Source organism: Tetrao urogallus (assembly GCF_951394365.1).
Source record: "Tetrao urogallus genome assembly, chromosome: 12".
NCBI lineage: Eukaryota > Metazoa > Chordata > Aves > Galliformes > Phasianidae > Tetrao > Tetrao urogallus.
Genome location: NC_136825.1, coordinates 4,386,615 through 4,410,657, shown reverse-complemented (window position 1 = coordinate 4,410,657; position 24,043 = coordinate 4,386,615). Strand labels below are relative to the sequence as shown.

The 24,043-nt window shown below is 45.4% G+C and overlaps 1 protein-coding gene across 1 annotated transcript in view; it reads left to right on the top strand.

Annotated features, from left to right (window-relative positions):
* Positions 1–8,563: 8,563 nt before the first annotated feature.
* The window catches only part of CMIP (c-Maf inducing protein), a gene marked incomplete at both ends in the record, with an annotated part of 120,933 nt that continues 105,453 nt past the window's right edge, over positions 8,564–24,043 (top strand). The window contains one exon of the mRNA XM_079541225.1: positions 8,564–8,869. Within this exon, the coding sequence (XP_079397351.1) occupies positions 8,564–8,869 (306 nt within the window). The remainder of the gene's footprint in view (positions 8,870–24,043) is intronic.

The following is a 24,043-nucleotide window of genomic DNA, read 5'->3' as shown; positions in this document are numbered from 1 at the left end:
ATACGAACAATGAGCATTCACAGACACCCAACAGCATGCTCACAGAGATGTGCTTATATAGAGATACGATGACGTAAATCAACACCCAGCAGCATTTATTAAATTACCCAGTTATATACACAGAGGCACAGGCAGATGGGTAAAGACTGCATTTTTTCTGGTGGATGAATGGAAACATTGCTCCGGTGCCCACAGGAGGATATTTTGGAAAGCAGTGGCAGCACCACATATTGAAGGCGATACCTCTTTATTCACTCTTTTGGACTAATTGGCTTATGCCAGGACATGGCAGCTACAGCTGCATACCAAGTGTGAACCCACACGGTTTCATAATCAGTGTGAAAACAGGGCCGCAGACTTTCCTGAAATCCTCCCCTCTTCCCAGGCAATGACTGATTCCAGAGACTGCATCCTAAATTCCTCCTTTGATTGCCCTGGGCAGCCTATGTCTTCCTTCTTTCTTTCTGAAGAACTATGAAAGGAAACTAATGAGCCTGCCATGATTTCCATAACTCTCATTTGGATATTCATTTACAGGTGCTAGTAACAGAAAGCTAATTCCTGGACCCTAAAATGGCTCCCTTCCCAGCTGTTTGTGTGGTGCTGCTTTAGGGTACAGGGTTGCTGTAGGCCCTGTGTACAATTAGGAGAAGATTTATTCCCAAAAGCAGCTGTACAGTTCCAAATAGGCTTCTTTCTTGCATGCCCACTGTCCTCAGAGAGTGGGGCACTGGGAAACACTGAGGTTCATTGATGGCTTATACCTGGGTACCCCCACACCCACTTACAGAGAGAAGTTAACTAAAACAGCTGCCTGCAGTAAACTGGCTCTCTAGCTGAATTTTTTTTTTATGGCTCACATACAGTTTTTTGTTTCTTTTTCCATTTAAAAATGCTGCTAAGCTAGCTGTAATCTCATTAGATGTGCTTGAACCATGAGATCCACCTGCATCCTCGGTCTGTCATTCGTATAGCATGATGCCTCCAAACATTCCAGCCCTATGATCCCTACTCACACTCTCCTGTGCAGTACACCTCCTGCTAACTTCACAAATTTTATTTCTTGTTTCACTGTCAAAATTCAGATAGTGTTTAGAACTGCTCTGATTCTTTTCTCTTTCGACAGCAGAACAAAAGAGAGGCCAAACTCACATTGTTTGTGCTCACAAACAAGACCTGCTGCACACAGTGCCTTTATTCTGCTGCTGTTGTGATACACAAATGTAAATTGATATCTATTGGTGCAACCTGCTAATGGAGGTAACCAATTTGCAAGTTGCTTTTCAGCAGTGCCATCCATAGTACTCCCAAGGTTGTACCAAAGGTGCTAAATAGGTGTTTCTTTCCTACAGTGCCCTTTTTTACCTGTCTTTTCAAACTTAATGTAGCATTAACAAAAACCTCCAGCAATATGTGTTCTTTTTGGCCTTTTTCCTATGTTATAAAACATAGCCTTATACACTGACAGTACACTGAAATGCCTCCCTTTTGCAATAGTGTGGTTTCTCAGAACCTCTGATTTCTGTGGTCAGTCTTAGCCACTACAAAACCTATATGCATCATTATTCTTTTTCATGCTCTTTTTTTCCCTTTTTCCCCTAGTTGTGATATCTGATGCATTTCTTTTAGGTATGTAGTACAGTTTGTCTATGTGGGTGAAACCTACCATTACTGACCATCTGTTCTTTTCATATAAATCTCTGGATTTGTCATCATCTTGCTCTGTTGCATGTCAGCTGGGACTGACCTAAGCAAATCATTGCGATTCTCTCATTTTCCCCTTAGATTACCAAGACTACAAGGACATTACGCTTTCAAGAAACCAGCTGTGCTTTGCTGGTAAAAATAAAAAGGTGTGTAATTACCAAAGCACGTCCCAACAGCTGATTTTGTTAATTGTATTTGGGAATCTGTAAATCATAAAAAAATAGAAGTGTGTTAAATTGATGCTCCTCTCTGCCCTTTGTATTTGTTTTCTTAGAATTCGTAGTCCAAGGACTGCCTTTATATTTATTTAGAAGGTGCTCAGCACAACAAAGGCACTAGCACCAGGTGTGCACTGTTATCAGGTGAGAGTTCACACCTCACATCAGAACCCTGTTCACATAAAGGTAACATTAGGGAAGGACTGAGAACCAGTGGGAGAGCTGCAGCTGCACTTTGTGTAACACTGCATTTAAACAGTTGAAACACACGATTTAGTAATAAAAAGAACAATCAAGGATGTTATTTAATCTTTTCTTTTGTCCTCCCAGACACCTCTGCACCAGAGAATCTGTGGATAATCCTGCTAATACTCCTGACACTTTTACAGTCTGTTTTTTTGGGTTTTTGTTTTTTTTCATGTCATTTGAAAACATCCAAGACTTTCAGCATTTCTTCCACTTCTCATTTCACTTCCCCACAGTGTTGGTTCAGTGACTGAAGATACACTTCCCTAATCTGTGGACTACCTTTTTCTTTCTTAGTTGCTCTTCCTCTGTTTTGAGGAAACTTCACCTTACTGTGGCAAGCCCACAGCTCTGCATCATATCCCATTCGCTTTGGACTTTTAATGCTTATTCTGTGTTACGGTGATCTTTTATGAGTGTTAATAACAGTGCCTTTTTGGATTGATGAGCACTCACAGCTTGGATGTGACCTATTGATGGAATAGGAAGTATTAGCTGGAGGTGGGAAGATGAGGTAACAGTAATGCAGACAGCTTAGCGGAAATGGTGACTTTCCACAAAGTGCTGCCAAATAAAAGCTTTTACGTATATCTTAAAGGAAAAAGGCAGCAGCCTGATGAATTTTGTTGGAAGCCTTTCTTTTTTCTAGGGCTTTTTCCATGCCTGGATATGTGGTGACCCTACAAGAGGGTAGAAAGAAGCACGTGAGGGAGAAGTTTACCACTTAGGGCTGCTGTCACTTAGAAGGGTGATGTGGGAGAATGATAGCTGCTACCATCTGCACTAAATTGGGTGCAGCAACACAGAGAAGAAATTTTAGGCCCTTACCTCTTCCTCTGTATCTTCTGCTGATTTCCTTCCTATCTACTTGTCAGTTTGTTTTAGTTGCCTTTTTGTTTCTGTTTGTCCTATTCAGCCTTAGACTTGAGAATACTGACTTGAGACTTCCTCTTTCCATTTAAATAAATTCCTCACCACAGCAAGTCTGTTAATGCTGGTTCAGCTCAGACATTTTTTAACCTTCACGTATAGTGCTCCATCCTACTAACACCAGGTAAAAGTCAGACTGGAGCACTGTTCAGATCAGCAGATGGCAGGCTCCTTCTAGCAATTGATACCACCAGCTTCGTCCTACGTACTCCTGCATCAGAACATCTGATGGTGACGGGCAGTAAAAAAGCAATGATTTCTGCATCATGCACGCAAAAGTGTGCATTGTGTCAGAGAGGAATCAAAGATATATGTGTTACCAGAGTCTGCGTGGCACGCAGTTAGCAACATACTGTTATTGGCATCAGCTGGGAAAGCGAGAACACAGTGAGGGAGTAAACTTGAGAGGAGTAGAAATCTGAATGCCAGAGATGGAGTCTGGAGACTGGAGTCTGATTTCCCTCTTTAGAGGTCACCTGTGGAGGTGTCTCCCAGAATTGATGCCAGGCTTAGAAGTGGGTGATGAGAAATTTGGGTAAGAGATGCTTGAAAATCTTAATTGTATGCATTCGTGATTGATGGCCCTAATCAAGCCTGTCCTTCCCTCAGGGGCAAATACAGAACTGCTCCTTTCAGGGTGGTTTCTTTAATCTTTATCTAGATAGGTTTTAAATGTCCATCACTCTTTTTGGGAAACAATTCTGTTTTATGACTTGCTGTAGCTTCCTAAGGAGCCACTACAGTGATTAACTCAAACTTCAAATGCAGGACTTCTAGCATTATTGATACAGCATCTCTTTTATGTTATATATGTTTGCCTGAATGTATTGTATTTCCCAGTTTCACCGAAGAGTGGTTTAAAAGTATTTTTAACAATACAGCATTGTTATGAGAATGAGCTGACTACCCAGTCTGATAGCAGGAATTTGCTCTGAGTCAACAGTGGTAATTTACAAGCATTGACTAACGAATTCCATAATCCACACAACACCTCTGTGAATAAGGGAAGAAAGCTCCATTATCTCTAGTATGCATCAAGGATTAAAATATGAGTGGGACAGCTGCTGTGTAAGAGTCTGAACGGATACTGAATACGAGTTGGGAATTCCTGGTGCTTGCTTCTCTATTTGGCAAAACCACCTCACATTTCTGTACTGATATCTCTCAGGGACTTGTTGAGCCTACAATAGCAGTGGGGTTCTTGTTTTGTTTTATTGTGGTTTTTGTTTTTTGATAGTGAGTATGAATGCAGTAGGCCTTTACAGCCTCCAACTGTAAAAATTTCAGTGAAACAACAGAAGCAGATTTGTTTTCTTCCTTCTTTGATTGGACTGTAGAAAGATTTTGCCTGAACCATTATTATCATATTATTCTGTAAAACAAATCAGGAATCATGCAAAGGTGGAGGAAAGAGTTATCTTATTCCTCCTTCTAGCTTTCCCTTTGAAATCATACTACAAATCCTGCTAATCCTCTTTGGGGAGAGTGCTCTGGCCCTTGTTCCTGTCTCCCCTCCTTTAGCTTGTCATACAACGCTACTGCATGGGTATACTCTCATACAAGGTGCCTTTAGGCAACAGCTTTTTTCCCTGTGTACATTTTGGCACCTCAAGTGTTTTCTCATGGGTTTTCCAGGCCCCCCACTGCTCTACAGCCTGTGTTATTGGCACTGAGCAATATTCACAAATTACCCATCTTCTTTTCCTTCAGAATGTCACATTGTTTTTGTTCTAACACACTGATGTATCTGCTCACAAAAATTAGATTCCCGAAAGAAAATTAAAAAATACCAACACAGTGACCCCTGAACTCCACTTTGCAATACTGTGATACATGTACAGCTGAGATGTCCGCTGGGCTGCATGGAGCCAAAACGATAGAACACTGAGGTTGGAAAAGACCTCCAAGATCATCCACTCCAACAGTCCACCCTACCACCGCCACTTCCCCACTAAACCATGTCCCTCAGTACCTCATCCAAGTGCTTATTGAACACCTTCAAGGATGGTGACTCCACCACTTCCCTGGGCAGCCTGTCCCAGCACGTGGCCACTCTTTTGGAGAATAAATTTCTCCTAATATCCAACGTGAACCTCCCCTGCTGTGACTTGGGGCCATTCCCTCTTGCCCTGTCCCCAGTTACATGTGAGAAGAGACTGACACTCCTGGTCACAACCTCCTCTCAGGTAGTTACACAGAGCAATAACATCTCCCCTGAGCCTCCTCTTCTCCAGACTGAACAATCCCAGTTCCCTCAGCCACTCCTCATACAACCTGTGCTCCAGATCCCTCACCAGCCCCATTGCCCTTCTCTGAACATGCTCCAGAGCCTCAATGTCTTTTGTGTAGTGAAGGGCCCAAAACTGAACATAGTTTTGAAGTGTGGCCTCATCAGAGCTGAGTACAGCTCTGGTCCTGCTGGCTACATTATTTCTTATATAAGCCAGGATGCCATTGGCCTTCTTGGCTACCTGGGCACACTGCTGGCTCATGTTCAACTGAGCATTGACCGCACTCCCAGGTCTATTTTGTTCATACAGGGAAGGCAAGACATCCGGCTTCTGCTTGGTATAATTTATATGGAATGTGAGAAGGGATTTTAGTTTTAATGTGCTCAGCCTAGGGTCACATTTGCTGCAGGTTGGATGGCTAAAGCACATTTCAGGAAGCAGCATGTTTTGATTTCACTTGTTAGGGCTTTTGGTTGCCCCATGTTGGCAGGCAATGTGAGATTTCATACCTGTTCTGTGTTGAATTTCCTTCAGAGATCACCTGCAGCCTAGAAGGGTGGATTCAGTGATCCGCAGACATAGCACCGCTATGGAGCTGTGTCCTTGGCTTGCTAGCAGTGGTGCTGCCTGATGTGCTGTCCTTTTGCAATATCTCAGTGAATTTCAACATCAAGCTGCAGATTTCAAGTGAGGGCCTGGATCTTGCCAGCTAACTCATGTGTTGGCTGCTGCAGAATACTGCTTTTTTTGTTTCTTTCTGTAATACACGAGTTGAAAACCTCTACTCTGATTTGCAAGGAAATTCACTTGAAATCACCAAACTCTCTTTGCATACTGCCCTCCTATTGTCAGACAGCTGTCAGCGATGACAATTCTGGTAGATTTAAAGCAGTGGTTTGAGCAGGTGGCTAGTTTGCACAAACCCACACCAAAATAGTCTCATTGGTTACAGTTCTGACTGATGGAAGTGTTGCTGTAGGTGAGTGTGTGCAAATAGTCTTACCATTGAGACCGCTATTGCGAGAACCAGAACAGTGCAGTGGGTCAGACAAGAACACGTCTCCCTTGTATCAGCCATCGTAGGAACTCCTAGAAACAGAGTTCCTGCAGTGAAAAGCTTACATCTAAACAAAGCTGTCCTTTTAAAAATTAGTTTCGAATTTTTTTTTTTTTTAAATTCCTTTCTTCCTTCCCTTCCCTTCCCTTCCCTTCCCTTCCCTTCCCTTCCCTTCCCTTCCCCTCTCTCTTTTCTTAATAGGAGATCCACACAAATTTACAGGTATGGGTAGATCTGATTTAATTTGTGCAAACACATGTGTCAATCACCCCTCACAGTGTACAGTATACAAAGCTTTGTGGGAGCTGCTTGTAATAGTTAGCACACAGTGGCTGGTTGGTTTAAGTTCAGGAAGAAACCAAGGCTTTTAGATATGGACAAACTGAACTTCTACAACAGAGATTTTTGTCTTCCTGTTGGTTGTATCATTCCTGTTATTAAATGAGTCTTTCTGCTAGCTTTAGCCAAATTCTGCAATTCTGTGCATCACTCTAGAAACTGGTATTTAGAAGCACTCTGGCAACTTCCTAGCTTTTTCTAGATTATTTTGATGCTGACATTCAACAAAAGTATTCACAGAGTTCGCTAGTATTGATAGGTTACAAAATCCTTCCCCGCTGAAAGTGTTTAACTAGCAATTCTGCTGTCAGATGCAAGCCTATTTCAACACAACGGCTTTACAGCAACAGTCACGATGGACATGCTCAGAATTGTGCACCATGCAGTCAGGAGTTGTTTCTAACAGCCGCCAACACAAAAGGCTGGACAGCAAAAGCTCCCAACCCTTCCAGTCGCAGCTCGCCTCTCCACTTTGTAACTGTGACTCCCGATGTGAACCTAAGTTTCAATGGGAGTTTTCTCCAGGGCAGGTGATGGCTCTGCTGGAACTGCACCCCTGCCTTTCCCATCAGCAATGAGTTTCAACCTTTAAGATTTAGATTTCCTCTGACTGTTGTGCTGAAGCAGCCCGGTACATTTCTCCTCAAGTCCTGACCTGGGCTGGGCCCAGCTTGATACATCCCAACGTTTGGTAACACGTGTGTATATTATATGAAATATACATGTTATTGGTCGTGGCGTGGTGGTTCAGTTCAGGAAAATGGGAGCAAGATCCACAGCCTGAGACTTCCTTGGCCTCTGGATTGTCGGGTCATCGCCCAGCCCTGAGGCAGGGCCGCCCCCACCCTGGGGCCTGCCCCGGGGCTATCTATCGTGATTGAACACAACAAAACCCCTTTTTCTTCCCTTTTCCAACAGCCTTTTCCTCAGGGCGGAGGGCTGCCCTCCGGGGGCGCGCAGGTGTGCCCACACACCTCCGCCCTTCCCTGGGCAGTTTGCTCAGGGTCGCACCGCCCTCCCCGGCCCCTCTGAGAACGGGGGAGGGGCGCGGCGACCGCGCTGCTTGCGCGGGAAGAGGCGCGCGCGGCCGCCAACGCCGCTGCCGCCGCTGCCCTCGGCGGCTCCGCGGCCATTGACGTCAGGGAAGGCGGCACGTGACCTCGCCGGAGCCAATCGGCTGCGCCCGGAGCGGCTTCGGCGAGAGAGGCAGTGGGCAGCGCTCTCTCCTCTCACCGCCTCCTCCCGCGGTGGCGGCGCGCGCGGGGACACCACACACACACACAGAGACACGCACACACACACACACAGATATACACACAGAAACCCGCCCGCCCGCGCCACACACACAGACACACAAATCACACACACACACACACACACACACTCACTCACATACACGCGCCCGCGCCCCGGCCACGCGCGGGCACCCACGCACCCACCTACATGCACACGCGCGCCCGCCGCCGCCCGCTGTCGCGCACACGCCCCGGGGGGAAGGAAGGAGCCGCGGCCGGCCACCCCGCAGCCCCGCGCCGATCCCCCGCCGCCGCCTTTTGTCTGCAGCCCCCGCCGGGAGCCGGGCGTGGATGTGGCGCTGCGGGAGCGGCGCGGGGCCCCGCCGCGGGGCGGAGGGGGAAGTTTGAATTCGGCTTCTGATCGCTTCCCTTGAACCCCGCTCCCTCGCCCTCTCCGGCGGCTTTGTGTGTTTTTTTTTTTTTTTTTAATTATTATTATTTTCCTCCTCCTCGATTTAAATTTTTGAGCCCGCCGCGTGGGGTCGGATCTCCTTTCTTTTCCTCTCCCCGCCTCCGCCCGCCGCCATCCCCTCAGCCGCGATGGATCGCAGCGGCGGCGGCGGCGGCGGCTCCGGCGACCGCGGGCAGCGCGCAGAGGACGGCAGGGCGCTCCCCGCAGAACCGCCGCCGGGCCCCGAGGGCACCCGCCCCGCAGCCGCGCCGTGCCGCCGGGCCCTGCTGCACTGCAACGGCATGAGGTACAAACTGCTGCAGGAGGGGGACATCCAGGTGTGCGTCATCCGGCACCCCCGGACGTTTCTCAGCAAGATCCTCACCTCCAAGTTCCTGCGGCGGTGGGAGCCGCACCACTTGACCCTGGCGGACGGCGCCGTCGCTTCGGCCACGGTGAGTGGAGCGGGGGACGCCGGCGTTTCGGGGTGAAAATGCGAGGTCGTGGCACCGCGCCGCTCTTCGGTCGTTAATTCGGGCTTCGCCGCGCCCCCCGCGCCCCCCGGCGATCAATGGGCCCAGGGCGGCGCGCGGGCGCGGCGCGGGAGCGCGCTACGGAGCTCCGCGTGCGGCTCCGCGTCGGTGGGGATCGGAGCCCCCGATTCGGGCTGACGGCCCTGGGCGCAGCGCGCAGCTTTACGCGGCTTCTGACCGGGCGACGCTGCCGTCGTGCCCCCCTCCTCCCTTTTTATTTATCTCTTTTTCCTTTTTTTTTTTTTTTTTTTTTTCATCACATGTGAATGCTTCATTTTTTCTCAATGATTTCCTTCTGGCCTTCCTATAGGACACTCATGATATCAATGTGCATTGGCTTTTGTGTGGTTTCCCAGGGAGGGTGAATGGAGATGGGCTTCATCTAGAGGTTGGATTTTTTCACGTCAATGAGCAATCCCCCTGCGTCTCTCAGAATCACAGAATCACACATTCTGCAAACGCTTGTCCCTTCTGCATCGCCCTGCAAATTGCACATCCTTTTTGCGTTGCTTTGCAAATACAGATTCCTTCTGCATCGCTCTGTAAACGCGTGTTCCTTCTGCATCACCCTGCACATACGCTTCCCCTCCTGCATTGCACTTCAAATAGATGTTCCTTCTGCATCACCCTACTGATACATATCCTCCTGCACCTCCATGCAAATAAACGTCCCTCCTTCATCACCCTACAAATACCCATCCATCCTGCACGGCCCTGCAGACAGGTGTCCCGCCGTGCCATGCCCTCAGGTAGGCCAGCTGCCTGTTCTCACGACACTCCTCGTGCCACACTGACACCTCCGTACCGCCTGCACTGCTGAGGGTGTTTGCAAGGGAATGTGGTTCTTTGCTCGGTGGAAGTGCTGTGTGAAGGAGAAGGAAGCCTTGGGCGAGTGTTGCAGGGGGAAGGCCCCAAAGGACGTGGGCATGAGTAGCTTTTTTTTTTTGCAGTTCCTTGTTTTAAGGAGATTCCGTCAGCACAGGGGGAAGTTGGATGTGATGGGGATAAGGTGATTTCCCAGCAGCATCCCCAGCTGGTGGTTGTCTGAGCACAGAAGGATGTTGGTGAAGAAGTGTTATGGTGCTCCAGCACAAACCTCTGTGGTGTAGCAATACTTAGGCATGAAGTTGTGTTCGTACAGGAGACGCCAAGCTCTGCTCGCTGGCAGAGCTGCCACCCAAGAAATCATCCCCCAAAAGATTTCTCAAGTCCTGCAGGGTGGTGCTTTAATTAATGCGATGGCATTCCTAACTGTTGTAGGCACAGAAGGAGCAAGTAGATAGCAAAGCATTGCATGTACCATTTCAGGCTCCATTTTGTTGAGCAGGGCTCTCAGTGCTTGGTATTATGCCTTATCAATTTTTTTTCCAGTGCTGGGTCTGAGTAAGTGCTGTGGTTCACAGGGATATCTACGCTTTGATATTTGAAATGCTGTCTGTTTTTTGTAGGAAGTAACTGGGGGACTGGGGTGTGATTTGCTCACTTGTTACCTGAACGTGTGCACGGTGTGCTCAGCAGGTGTCTTGGTTCCACGTTATCTCCATCTTCCTCTTTTTTGAAGATGAAAAGATGTGACTTAACCAAAACATGTGGTCCCCCTGCGGAAATGGGGGACGGGCACAAGGCCAGAACCTCCTGGAGACGTTGGTAGATATCGAGATGCAATTGATTTGGTTTTAGAAGGCTGAGGAAAAATATCCATCCCTTCCATTGACGGTGAGCGCTGGGAGTGCTCAGCAGCTCTGATAGCAAGGTCGTTTTTGCACATAGGGCTTTCCATAGCCAAGGTGCTTTATGAGCAGCTGCTAATTAATCTTCACATCGTCTCTCTGCAAATCCTCTGGCACGACGAGTTTTACTGCATTCTCTATAACATGAATAAAATCGAACAGGAAAATAACATCACTTTGTTTTGCATTTGAAAGCTAAAGTGGTGATGACACCTAAATCCAGATCTGGGAGATGGTGTCTGTGAGAATGGTGGATGGGTGATTGGGTGATTCCAGGCGTTTTCTGTCCTTTTCAGTGTCACCTGAAACGTGTGTTTGAATGGAGGTCTTCTCCACGCAGACTCCTACAAGTTAGTTTGGGGGCTGTGGAGCAGGAGCTGGTGTGTGTATGGGTTGTTCTGCAGCTTTTTCTGGTCTACACAGTATGTTCGCACATCTCAACATGAATACTGAGACCCTACCTACAGCTTTTTTGCAAGAGATGGCTGCTTCCTGGCCTCGATTCAGCAGTGATGTGTTTTGTGCCTGATAGAATAGCATTCTTTAAAGGAAGCTCCACGCAAGAATGCAGTGGAACAAGTGTTTGGGGCATCACATTTTAGCAAAGCGTAGAGAGGAAAAATGAATTTTCTTTACAAAATGTTTTTTCTGACGTTATCACAAGCGTCTTTCAACTAAAATAAGCCGATGCTCATGTAAGAGCAGTACTGACAGTGGAGTTCTGAATTGTTAGGGGGCTCAGTTACATGGAAACAGATGAGCTTGTGGAGTTCCACAGTGGAGGTGTTGGTGCTTGATGTGATTTACATCCTTTCCTTCGGGTTTCTCATTTTTCAAAGAACCGGTTACTAAAAAGCAATGCAGTTTCACCAGTAGCCTTCCATGCTGCCCAGGCTTTCATTCCTACGCTGGTTAGAATATTTCTCAGTGTAGGTAAAAACAAATCTACATTGCTTTGTTTTATTTTATTTTATTTTTTAAATTTAATGCCAAAGGCCCAGCAGGAAATTTTGATACTTACAAACTTTATATGCTTGCTTAGGGATGAATCTGACTTTCTTCTCCATGGGAGGAATAACGTTTATTTTATAAACACTTCCCAAACCCCAAAGTGTTGCCCTTGCTAATTTTTTTTTCACAAAGATCTGTCCTTGTGCAGCTTGAAGGGCAACGATAATAAAAACAAAGGAATGAAATCCAATTTAATATTCCTTCTGTGACTTTCGTTGTTGTTGTTGTTGTTGAAGAACAAACTACTGCTATCTTCAGCAGCAATGTTAAAATTTAATGTTCAGTAGTTTAAAGGTGGCAGGTGAACCTGAACTTCTGACATCCTTCTGCCCTGTCCCTTTCATGCCTCTCTTCTGCTTTTTCTTGCCCCAGCAGGGCAAGGTGTTGAGGACAGTGGGTTTTAAGGTTCTGGATTGGCAGGAGGCCCTGCGGTGTGTATGTACGTGCAGCAGACGAGGAAGGAATAAATAAGCAATTCACTTCTGCTGGCTAGGGATGACCTCTCTAATTCCCATCTGGGAAGATAAGACATAATTAAAACCATGAAGTTACTCATTAATTTCCCTCAAGGAGGAGGAAACTTTGGCTTTTCATGCTCATTTCAGATTTCCAGGTTCGCCCCTGGCAGGTAAGTTCAGTGTTATGTTCAAAGCTGGTGGCAAACCTGAAAAAATTGTGGAGTGCCTCTTACATTATTTCCAGGGCAGAGATGATCTATGAGAACAATGGTTTATTGACACGATAGCTAATGGGAAATGTACTTGACACGAAAACGTGAGTTAGGGAGCTGCATTTAATGTTTTCTTCTAGAGAAAAGAACATACACAATTAATATTAAATGAGGCAGGGCAGGATGATCTGTTTCAAATAGGAGAAGTGGAGTAGAAAATTGTCTTCTAATTGTTTTTTAAAATTCAACGATTTTGCTGCTGCATGTGTTTCAGCCTGCTGTTACATGGCTTTCCTTCCTTCTGTTATAAAGATAGAGCAAAAATTCCTATCAGGCCAGACTCATTGTTTACTTTAGTGCAGGTTCCCATTAGTTAGGAAAACACGCTTTTTAAAATCAAATTTCCCTTGAAAAACAATTAGCTCAAGTGGGAAGCATTATGCAGAACTCTGAAGTTTCAAAACAATCTTATAAGGAGAATTCTTCTAAGTCTTTCCTGGAAAGGGAATGTCATACCATTATCCAGGCTGAAAACAGAATGATAATGAATTAGCTAGAGGAATAATAGAAGAAGTAAACGCTGTGTTCAGTAAACCAAGTGCTGGCCTCAGTCATGAGCTATCGATGAGGCTCTAAGAATGTGACTTAAAATGAGCCTAATGGGCCTGCCATCATTATGCACGGAGCAAATATGAGTGCATAAATAACGAAGCAACTTCTTTGCAATCCAGCATAGCAATGGAATGTTAATTTACGTTCTGAGATAATATTTAGCATTGTTTCATACCGGTGGTGATTGTTTGCATTCAACAACAAGTGGTAGCTGTAGGTTGGGGTCTGTGTGTTTCTGCTCATTGACGTTTACCCCGTTGCCATTGATCAGGTATTTTCTCCAGACTTATCAGGAAAAGCACTGAATCTTTTCATTTGCATGCCACAGCGATCATTCAGAATTCTCTGCATATTGAGGACAAATTGCTCCCTGTTATCTGTGCTGCTGAAAGCGAGAATCTGTGTGGTAAAGGCAGGCATGTGGCTGCATTACCAAACCCCACATTTCTCTTGGTGACTTACTGGGGTCTTACTCTGCTGTGAGAAACTCGCTTTACTCAGTCCTCAGATAGGCATAAGAAAACCTAAAATGGTATTTCTTCAAAGTTGTTTAGTGCCTGTCAAACACACCTTTGAATATGTAGTTCCTACAGTGGTTAAAAAGCGTATTTACATGTCAGTAGTGTTAAGGTATGCGTTAATATGTTACAGAACTTGTATAAAATATGAAAACAGAAGCTACATTCATTGATAGAGTGAGAGCTCTTGAGGCTGTTAGTGTTAATACACAGCCAGTAAATTTTAGGTGTTTAGGAGCATAAGTAGAAGGGATAGAAGGGATACTCAGGAATACTTCTGCCTCACTTTTCCTTATGGCTGGGGAGCAAAGATGCGGTGCTCAGCACCGTGTGGGGCAACGGTGCCCTGCAGGAGCTGCTCTGGTACTCACTGGGGACCTCATCCTGCATCTGCAGGGACTGGCAGAGCTCAGCATCCCTCTGTGGGGCGGTGAGATCAGCCTTGTTTGTTTTCTGGTGGCTAGAGGTGGAAAGAGCCTGAGGGACCATCAGAGCCTGGGAGCGGTCCTTCTAGGAGAGGATGTGCAAAGCACAAAAAGAACATGTAGTTTATCAGAGGTCCTAGGCTCAGCCAAGCACCTGGTCTGTACCAGCTTCCCAAGTGACAGACTCAGGTTTGTGTTGGTACAGAGGCTGAAGCATTGGTCTCCATCAAAAGCATTGGTAGAACTGTGTATGTTGAGAGAGGTTTTTGGAGGAAGAAGATGGCAGGCTTAGTACACAGGGAGGAGTGATTCTTGGAACTGTTTAGTTATTGTACATCGTTTATTTATACATTTGAGTTTCCTAAATAACAGGTGAGTTTTAACGTGGTACAATAAAATGGCTTCTCTCATTTCCTTGTGTCTTCTGTGTTAGTAAGCATAACTGGATGGATAGGATTTGCTTCACTCCCCACATAGGATTTATGGAAGACATGATCTACCTCAAATAGTTGAAGCATTTTGGATCCTTTAGAGGTAATTAGATTGTGGGTTGCATGGGTAGGCTGTGGCTTGTTAGTGTTTTGAGCATTGCTAGTTGCATTGGTTTTGTCCTGGGTCTGCATGTGTTTATAGGTATGTGTGTTTAGTTCCATAAACATTTGCATATCAGAAGACAATTGATACCTTAGTGTGTATAACCCATATGGAGCACTAGTGCACATGTGTGCCCTCAGTAAAATAACCTTTCCTTGGGGTCATGTTGAGAAAACCTGTGTGAACTGGGTTGGGGAACACTTGCTCTATTGGAACTTTTTTGCAGATTTTCTTGTCTTTTTTTTCTTTTTCAACTGGGCTGGGGAACCGATCTGTTTCAGTGCAGACTTCCACCAAACTGCTGAGGAAGAAGAGAGGGAAACATGGCAGGCTGGAGTTGCTGCCAAAAACAATGTATTATTAAATCATTGCGTAAAATTTTCCTGTTTTGCACAATATTTAAGAATGCAGGGGCAATACCAGGAAAAGGAAAAGACAATTGAAAAGCATACATTATAACCAGGCACGTCAATGGTGAGTGAAGTTGAGCTCTTGTGGTTGCAGAGAAAAACATGAAGTCAGAACCAGATGCTAAACTAAAAGGCCTTCACTTCATGGGCTTAAAAACTAGGGGAATTTAAAAATACCCTCCACTTTTGGGAAAAGGGGTTCCTAGTTCAAAGCCTGGGGACACCTGCAGTTAATAGTGCTTTCCCATACTTACAGTCATTTCCTGACTTTGCCCTTGGGCTGTCGCATGACTGATGGGACAGAGCCATGGAGTGTGAAATGCAAAAGCAGATGAGATGCCAGGTGGCAGATTGAAGAGTGGAGTTCAGTGTGTCTACTAGACACATACCTGTTTTGAATGGAACTTAAGAAGCTCATCAGGTTGCAGTGACTCAGATCTGAACTGGAAGTATGCTCAGTGATGTACATTCTTGACTTGCTCTGTTGGCTTTGGTTGGGTAATGTGAGGAGGGGGATTACCACTCACTGCTCGTGGCATCTCCAGTAGGATGTAGGGTCCAAGCAGCATGAGGGGCTTAATGAGGCCCACGTGGGGCTGTCGCATTGGGTGTCTGCAGCAGTGCAGCTCCACAAAACGGAGCCCAGTTCTTCGGCTGATGGACTGTAGATGCTGAGCAACCTGCACTTGGGTGGATGGCTCTTTTGTGGGAGACAGGCTTACTGGAAATACCCTTGTGAGATAGAAGCATATGGAAACTGCTGCTGTCTGACCCATTTCATGCCATCAACACTATCCTGGAGGGAAGTCAGTAACGTGACTCCCTTCTAGGGGAAGAAGATGTGGCTGAGGACATGAGGACTGCTCACTACAATCTAATAGCCCTGGTAAGGACAGTACTGAACACCTCCTTCAAGGTGTAGTAGGACAAAGATTTATTTTGGACCTTCATATCCTGCAAAGTTGGGGGGGAAAAAAGAAACACACATGGAATCTGCTTCATTGTATTAGCATTTAATTATCCAGTAGGGTTGTGGTGCAATAAACATTGCCTGAAGAAAGGTGAATGTAAGTCTTTTCTGTTTTTTGAGAATCCATAATTCATTCATATGTTTTTAAGCCTTGAAGTTGTGTCTGCAAGGTATAATAAGAAACGTTTTTTTCTCTTATCAATCAGTTAAACTCATTTTTGAAGGGTATGTCTCTATGAATAGGAATGTGTCTTTTCTGGATGAGATTTCTGGTGATGTCAACCCAAATATAAGGCAAGAATTTTGCAAACAAAGAAGTCATCTCATACTTTATTTGTTTATAAGCATATAAATTAGCTAAATGCATGTGCAGGATGGTTTTAAAAACAACACTTTTGTTTTCCTAAACCGCTTGAAGATACCCATGGTGTGTTCCCAACAGTACATTTGGAATGATACGGAACAGAATTTTCTCAGCATTGAAACTGTGATTTTGCTGTGTTTTGGAAGACAGAGTTCCTTTCCTCCCAGCCTGTGTCTGTTTTGGCTATTTAAATATAAGCTTTTGGGGTCACCAGGTGTCTCCTGCCAGTCTGGTTCCTGTTGTAGTGGGGTTCTGTTGCACCACAAAGGTTTCTGTTTGCTGCTTTAACACAGTTAGTGTGTATTGGTGAGCAGGCTGTGTTCTTGCTTTATCTGTGCAAGCACCTAAAGTAAGACTAGAATGACTTTGTTATCCCTTTTCAGGCATGGGCATTATTAATAGTGAAGTAGAAAATGTTATTATTATTATTATTTTTTAAAACAAAGCACTTCTGTGGCAATTGCCCAGTGAAATCCAAATTTTCAGTCAAAATACTAAGAGTGTCTAAGTTTTACTTCCCCAAAATGTGAATGTTTGACCTTCTGTGAACAAGAAAAATAAAAAGTAAAGATTATTTTTGGCCCTTGAAACAATCAGAATATATGATTTTTGAATGTAGTGTAATGCTTCAATTCTGCAAATCCTTGGATTTTGACTTTGCTGTGATCTAATTGTCTCCAAAGGCATTCTGGTCAGTGTTTTTGGGAAAACAAAGAGTCAAAGTCTACACTTGTCTGCTGCTATTGATTCATGCTTCACCTGCAGCTCCTTGGGAGAGGTACACCTGTGGTTGCCCCTGCAGCATCCTAGGTGGGACTCCAGGAACCCGTGGCATCTCCTGTTAGCTTTGACTTGACGTAACGCTTACGATAAATCGGGTGGGGTTGGAACAGAAATGAAGAGTCTTTGGCCACCAGGCCACGTTGTCTCTTCTGATGTTGATAGCCATTCGTATTCTTAATGGTTGTAAATGTCATAAAAAATCAGTGGAGGTGTGAGAGAGTGGCACCAAGACGTGGCCCACAGGGTTGTGCTTTTCTAAGTGCCTTTCAGTCTTCCTGCACAGAAAGTACCTCCTGGGGAGCCAGGAGCAATCAGTTCAAGGTTCTTGCTGCATGTATGCTTAGTGCATTATTGTACTAGTCTCTTCTGGCAATCTACCACTGTACTTCTACTTTAGGGGATGTTAAGGTTGATTTCAGAAGAGTAAAGAGTAAGTCAGGGAAACCTTGACTGCACTCACATTGCAAAGTTTCCATAGAATCAGTGTTGTGGTCTGTTTTTGAAAAATGATCAGCAGTTTGCCCTCATGCATTTAATGCACAGACATCCTCAGGTTGAGATCTTAAATTTGGGAACTGTTTGAGAAGAATATGATTGCAGAGGCATCTCAAAATGTGTTTCCCTCTACTGTGCTATAAGCTGTCAACAGATAGGAAACTGAGAGTGGAAAGTTGCGTGGCCTCTTACCTACTGGTCTCTGCAATGGGCTTAGATGGTGCAAACTGATGCAAGTCTGTAGGCTTTTCCCCTGGAGCTGGGATCTGTTACTCCAGTTGGAGATCTGAGCATTGAGTTGTTCCTGGCAGCCTGGAGAGACTGTTGGACAAGGAAAGCTTTCTTTGCCCTGGTTGTTACGATGCCAAACCGGGCATTGGGTGTTGGTGATGGAGAGCTGTGTGGGGCTCCCTAGGATGCTCCATCTGCCCCAGTGGCGTTCTGCTATCTGAGCATTCCTTCAGTGCCCCAACTCTGGGAGACAGTGGGAGGAGGGAACTAACTTGCAAGAACAGCAGCATTTGCTTTTGCAGCATAGGAGATTTCCATCTGCTTCGATGGACTTTATTGAATGAGATCCACCATTGTCTTTGCTGTGCTGCTTAGCAGCCAAATATCTGTATTTTGGGTACGAACTGACTGTTGATGGCTTTTGGAAGATGTACCAAGTACCGTGTTCCTTATCTGAGAACAACATAGACCAGGGAGGGCTATTTGTATGTCTGGGGAAAGAGAAAGAAACATCACGTTGCAGACATAATTATGTCATTGTTTAAAGCAGAAGAGAATCCATGCAGTTGCTGTAAACTGCTACATTTAATGAAGATGTTGTGGTGGAATGAGTATAGCATTGGAAAAGGAGCTAAAGCTCTTCTTTTTTGTTTTTAGTGCAGGAGGGCTGGTGTTTCTTCACATCCTTCTTGCAAGAAGGATGTGCAGCTCCAGCTGTGTACTGAGGGCTCCGCGTACAATTCCTAGTCCTTTCTGTTTCGAAACACAAGCAGAATATTTTCCTTCCCAGTGTATGGAACTGAGGAGCACTGATGAAAGACATTATAAAAGAGCAAATCACTGGTCATTACTTTGTTTTGTTGTTCTTTCAGCTCTTTGTTGTTATCTTAGGTCCATCTTTTTTATCACCGCTACTGAGTGACTTTTGAGGAAAGTTTTAACATTTTTAGTGAAAGAGCCTCTGACATCCATGGGTGAGGAACAGGCTCTTTATCCTCTCGCAAGGCACAAGAGGCTTGAGTGGAGCTCTGGCGCTGAAAATCACTTCTACTTTGCAACAAAATGATGTGGACATTGAAAAAAGCATAAAACTTGTGCTGGCACAGAACTTTGTTACTGAAGGTGAAAGTACGGACACAGTCAGCATGTCTCGTCTGACTGAAAACACATTTTCTAAGGTCAGATAATTCGTCTTTTGTGATTGCAGTGATTGAAGCAGGAAATAAAGCTGGAAAAGCTTGAAATGAGGAGCAGTGTGCAGGACCAGACATGCACTTTGGTATTAAATATTGACATACCCCTTCTAGGTAACCGCTTTTCCTTTGGAACCTGGTGTTTGTCTGAAGACCATAATGCCTTCTTGTCACACGTTTATGGAGAAAAAGTTGCTGGCATTTAGAAATATTCCTAATGTCCTCTGTTCTAACGCTAACGTATGCTTCTTTCAGTGCTACGTCACTGCCTCTCTTGAAATTAATCTCGACTGATTTATTGCAAGTTATTTCGAATGTCCCCAGTGACTTGGATTGACTAATGTACTTTAAATCTGGGGAAATCAAATCTGCCGTGGGAGCTGACCATGTATGAAGCTGCTCGCTCACGGAGATGGAAGACATGGGAAAGCACCGAGCCCTCCGTGGCACGCTCCTGAGTAGGGCCATCCTCTGTTGGTTTGAACCCAAGCTGTTTCTAGGACAAGGCCTGGGTTGGTGGGTTTAATGCCTGGGTTGGTGGGTTTAATGCCCCGGCGGAGCTGGGACTTTGGCAGTGCTAGCTCTTGTGTATTGCCTGTACATTTGGTATATCCAAGTGGGTTGAAGGTGGCAGAGAGTGCAAGGAGAGGTCGATGTGAAGTGGCTTGAAGTAGGTCTGGGATCTGTGTGGTCCCACTGAGAAGTCTCTGAGGTGGTGGCTGCCTGCGCCTTTGCCGGGCCGTGGTGGTGGTGATTCACAGCGTGGGGCTGAAGTCCGTAGCCCAACTTCTTCCCCTGCTGCACAGCCTGCAGCTGCGAGGCCCCTGCTGTCTGCCAGCCCATCTGAATGCCGCTGGAAAATGATGGAAGTGCTTAAATGTAGTGGATTATGCATTTCCTAGTGCCTCTTCACTTATCGTGCTCGCTCTGACTGAGATAAAGATGCAATGTTGTGTTACATTATCTAGCTTTAACGTCAAGCATTTGGGAGGTTGTGTCTCTTTACTTGTCAGGCTTTCTTAGCAGAAATAGGAAAAATAAAGCACCCTGTGCATCTTCCTGCCTGTACAGTGTGTACCTGCAGATCTTGGGAGAGCTGCTGTCTTGAGATCCTTGTATCTGCTCTGAGGCTCTTACTGTGCTCAGATTTCACGTTGCCAGATTTTTTTTGCGTTGGTAAGAAAATCCTGAACAAACAATGCTCTGCTGTTTCCAAACACTGCAAAGTTTTCCCCTTTGCTTCCTGTTTTTGTAGTGTTTGTGAAAAGACCTTGTCTTTGCATTGGAGTTAGCATTGATGTGGATGCATTCAGCATTAGCTACTGTGTTCCAGCACGCAGGGGCCTGAGCTTTTCTTCAGCAAATGTTATTACTCTTTATTAATGGTAAGACCAGATTAAGAAAGACTCGTGCATGTAAAAGTGAAAGCACAGGCAGTGTTAAATTGTGCAGTCATGAGCTTGTTATTTCCCCTCCCCCCCCAAGCATGCGAGCCAGTTAGTAACCTAGTGATCCATACATGTGGCTTTAATTGGATATATGCCCAGAGTGCAGATTAATATGGAAAAGCTATAAAGGCATGGGTTCACAAACTTTATTTGACCACATGAGGACCGTCTGCATGATCCCATGTGGAATGTGCGAGGGATTCTCAAAACAAAGAAATACCTTCATGTACTTAGGCAGAGCTGCATGCGAGCCACAGGCTGTAGAGGTGATGTCTTGGCATGGAAGTGAATAGGCTGTTGATGAAATAGCACTTCATCAGCACAGTTATTCACCGTGTGCTTCATGCTTTAAGCAGGGCAGAGGTGCGTCCGGGGCCTCTGTGTCGCTTACCTGCCTTCATTTTTGAAATTGTTGAAGTTTTTTTTTATGATTGGATATAATCTTGGCCTCCTTTGGAAGTGAGGGGGGAGAATGTCCCTGCAGTGAAGTGAAAGCAAGCAGATGTCTTGACTGCAGCTGGCTAGAGATGAATCATTTTGTGTAAACTTGCCTGGAGAACATGATCTTTTTCCTCTATAAACCTACACTCCAGAGGGAAGGGAGAATCCTCATTAGTCAGTGACACCCTCCTGGCCTAAAATTCCAGTGATTCTAGTTTGCAGATCACATGCACAGACTACAAGCGGTATTCAGCAAAGACTTTCTTCAAGTTGTAACACAGATTTTCTGCCTCTTCTGGCAAAAATACTTCTAGGTGAGAATTATGGTATCCCTAAGTGTGTGAAAGTGGTGACAGACCGCCTCTGTGACCCCTAGAGCAGTTCAGAAGAGGCCTGTCCTAAACTGGCATAGCATTGCAATGAGGAGTTGAGTTGCGTGGGAGAGCACTGACCTGTGAGTAGCTGATGTTCTCTTTTGTGTGACTGATCAGTAAGATACATATTGCGTACCTCAAAGCTCTCTTCCTCCCTTTTTCCATTTCTCCCTGACTTTCTGGAAAGGACTGACGTGTACGGAAACAGCAGCAGTGCCCAGGATCTCACTGCAGGATGGTGCTGAGCTTGACTGGGGTCCCAGAGCGGATGGTGATGTTGTCTTCTTCAGCTTTTGCTGTTCTGTTTCTGCTTTGTCTTAGGATTTGTTCTGTGCCCTAACCCTGGGCCAGGACAGCTTTGCTGCTGGTTTGAAATGCAGCTGGGTGCTGGGGGTGTGCTGCTTGCAGGCCTCCTGCCATTCAGGAGCTGCAGGTTATCTCAGTACTGTTTGTTGTTCTCTTTGCCATACTCCCATGCGAAGGACGGCACGCTCTTCAGTTGCTCCCTGAAGAAGGTGGGATGGGAGCGTTATCTCCTGCTGCGTAAGCCCAAATCAACATGAGGAGTGGAGAGTTGGAGATAACTGTGCTCAAATAGTTGCAGAAAATAAAGTAGCCCTACTTAATGTTGTGTGCAAGTAGTTTCAGCCTTTGATTCCAGCCATTGCCTGGCTAACGAAGACTGGGGAGAGTCCTTTGCTCCCTGACAAGTATTCTCCACAGCAAGAATATGGGAATTGAAGCGACTCATTCTCAGGGACACGGTGGTGAGAATGAGGCACTGCCATGGTTGCAGGGCCATAATTCCCTGGAAGTCTCCGTTATGTATAACACATTAATTGAAGAGATTCATGAGTTGCTTAATGTCACATCACTTCATTTCCTCATCCATATAGGTAGAAATGGCTTTGTGTAAGTCTTAACCTATGTGAAAAGAAGTTCTACAGATTGTGTGACAAGTCGTTCAATGTTGAACCTGTTTCTGTGCATCCTGAGTGTTTCTTGCTGTGCTGCCAGCTAGGGGCAGAGGCAGCAGCATGAAGGCATGCATTTCTGAGTGCACAGAAGTGAGCAGTGGAGATGAGGAGGGAACTGTTTGCTGCTGGTTGCTTCAGTGGCAAGCATCAGAAGGATGGGTGCTTCCTGTTTATAGCTGATAACCATCTGCAGCAATTACACTGGTCTCACAAATGACATATCTCTACGTTTGTGTGAGCCTACGTGGCACAGGATACCTGTACAGAGAGCTGGAAATGCAATGTGATACTGTGTGGTCTTTGCCTGTTCCAGAGTGGATAGCAGCATATGTATCACGGGGAGCACGCTCCTGTAGATAGTAACGTGTTCCTTGCAGGCAGGTCTGACGTGTTGTGTAGGCAGCAGAAAACAAACAGTGCAGCCCAGTGCTTGCAGATTTGCACTGGAGAGGGAGAAGTGGTGCACTTACAGACATCTGCCTTACCTTGGGTGATAGTCCTCAGGATGTACCCTAATTCTGGCTGTCCCTCAAGGCCTGTGGTTCTGGCTGTGTTGCTCATTCCAGGTGAGCGCTGGACTATCATGAGTTCCCTGGCATTTGCCGTAGTCGATCATGTAGCTTCCTAAGGTGCTGCTTCAGCCTGACGTTTTTATCTCTTTATTAGTTTAATGACATGGGAGATATTGCATGAAAGAACACAGTTGAACGCTATAATAGCTGCTTGTCAAAAAAGTTGTGCCTTTTTTTTTTTTTTTTTTTTTAAACTAGAAAGCGAGTCAAAGACTGAGTCTCCCATATGGCGATTGAATTTTCCAGATGTATCTTTTGACTGTTGATCTGATTTTTGACCAAGAGGAGCTGGCTGAGGAGAGGAGATGCCTTTTTTGGCAGCTCTGTGCTTTAAGGCAGTGGGAGAACCAGGACCTTAGGGCTGGACTCGAACACCCTCTGGCTTGCTAGCGTCCAATTCCACCAGGAGCTCACGGTGGTTTTGGTGTGTGGCTCAACGCTGTGCTTACCAGGAACAGCTGTAATGCCCTAGCCACATTCTTTGTCTGTGGCATGCTGCTTAAGTAATGAAGAGTACCTTTCAGATCCACTAATAAATGAGTTTTCCTTCGTCTATGCCTTTGGGAACATTTCAGTACTTTCCCTGGCAGTGTATCACTGCTCTGAATCGTGTGTGGAAAAATATCTGAAGCAAATTAAACAGAATGACTTGTGAGTAAAAGATGAAGTCAAAACATTGTCAAGACAGAGATCACAGAAATGATGGCTGTGGTCTGTGTGTGACTGGGAAATACTTAATGATGCCAGGAGCAGAAAGCTGACCGTTGCAGACAAAGTTGTGCTTGAGGTTTCTGCGAGTTTCAAAAACCCCTCTTTATTCCTGTGATTTATTATTTCTGTGGTCACGTGGCACATTGTGAACACAAAGAGGCTTAGTGGATGGTCCGGTGAGCTCCCAAGTGCAGCAGAGCCAGCGTTAAGAGCAGGTCTAGAAAAACGAAGGTGGACAGAATGGGAGTTGAAAGAAATAAAACTGTTTTTCTGGCATTATTTGTGGGTTGGCACATCGAGATCTTGGGAGTCCGTTCTGTTTTTAGTCATAGCATCCTTCTCTTTGTTGGGAATCACTGAGAGTGATTTGGCATCCATACCCTACTAGTAAAAACAATCGTAACTACTTCTAATTAATGCGTTGTGTGAGCTGATTTGAGAGGATGGACACAAGTCCAGTGTGAACTCTGCATCGACTGGCAGTGTGTGTCAGAGAAAGAGCTGCTCTATTTATCTGATGCTGAATTGCTTAAATGTGTAGACTTACAAATATTCGGTGCATTAAGA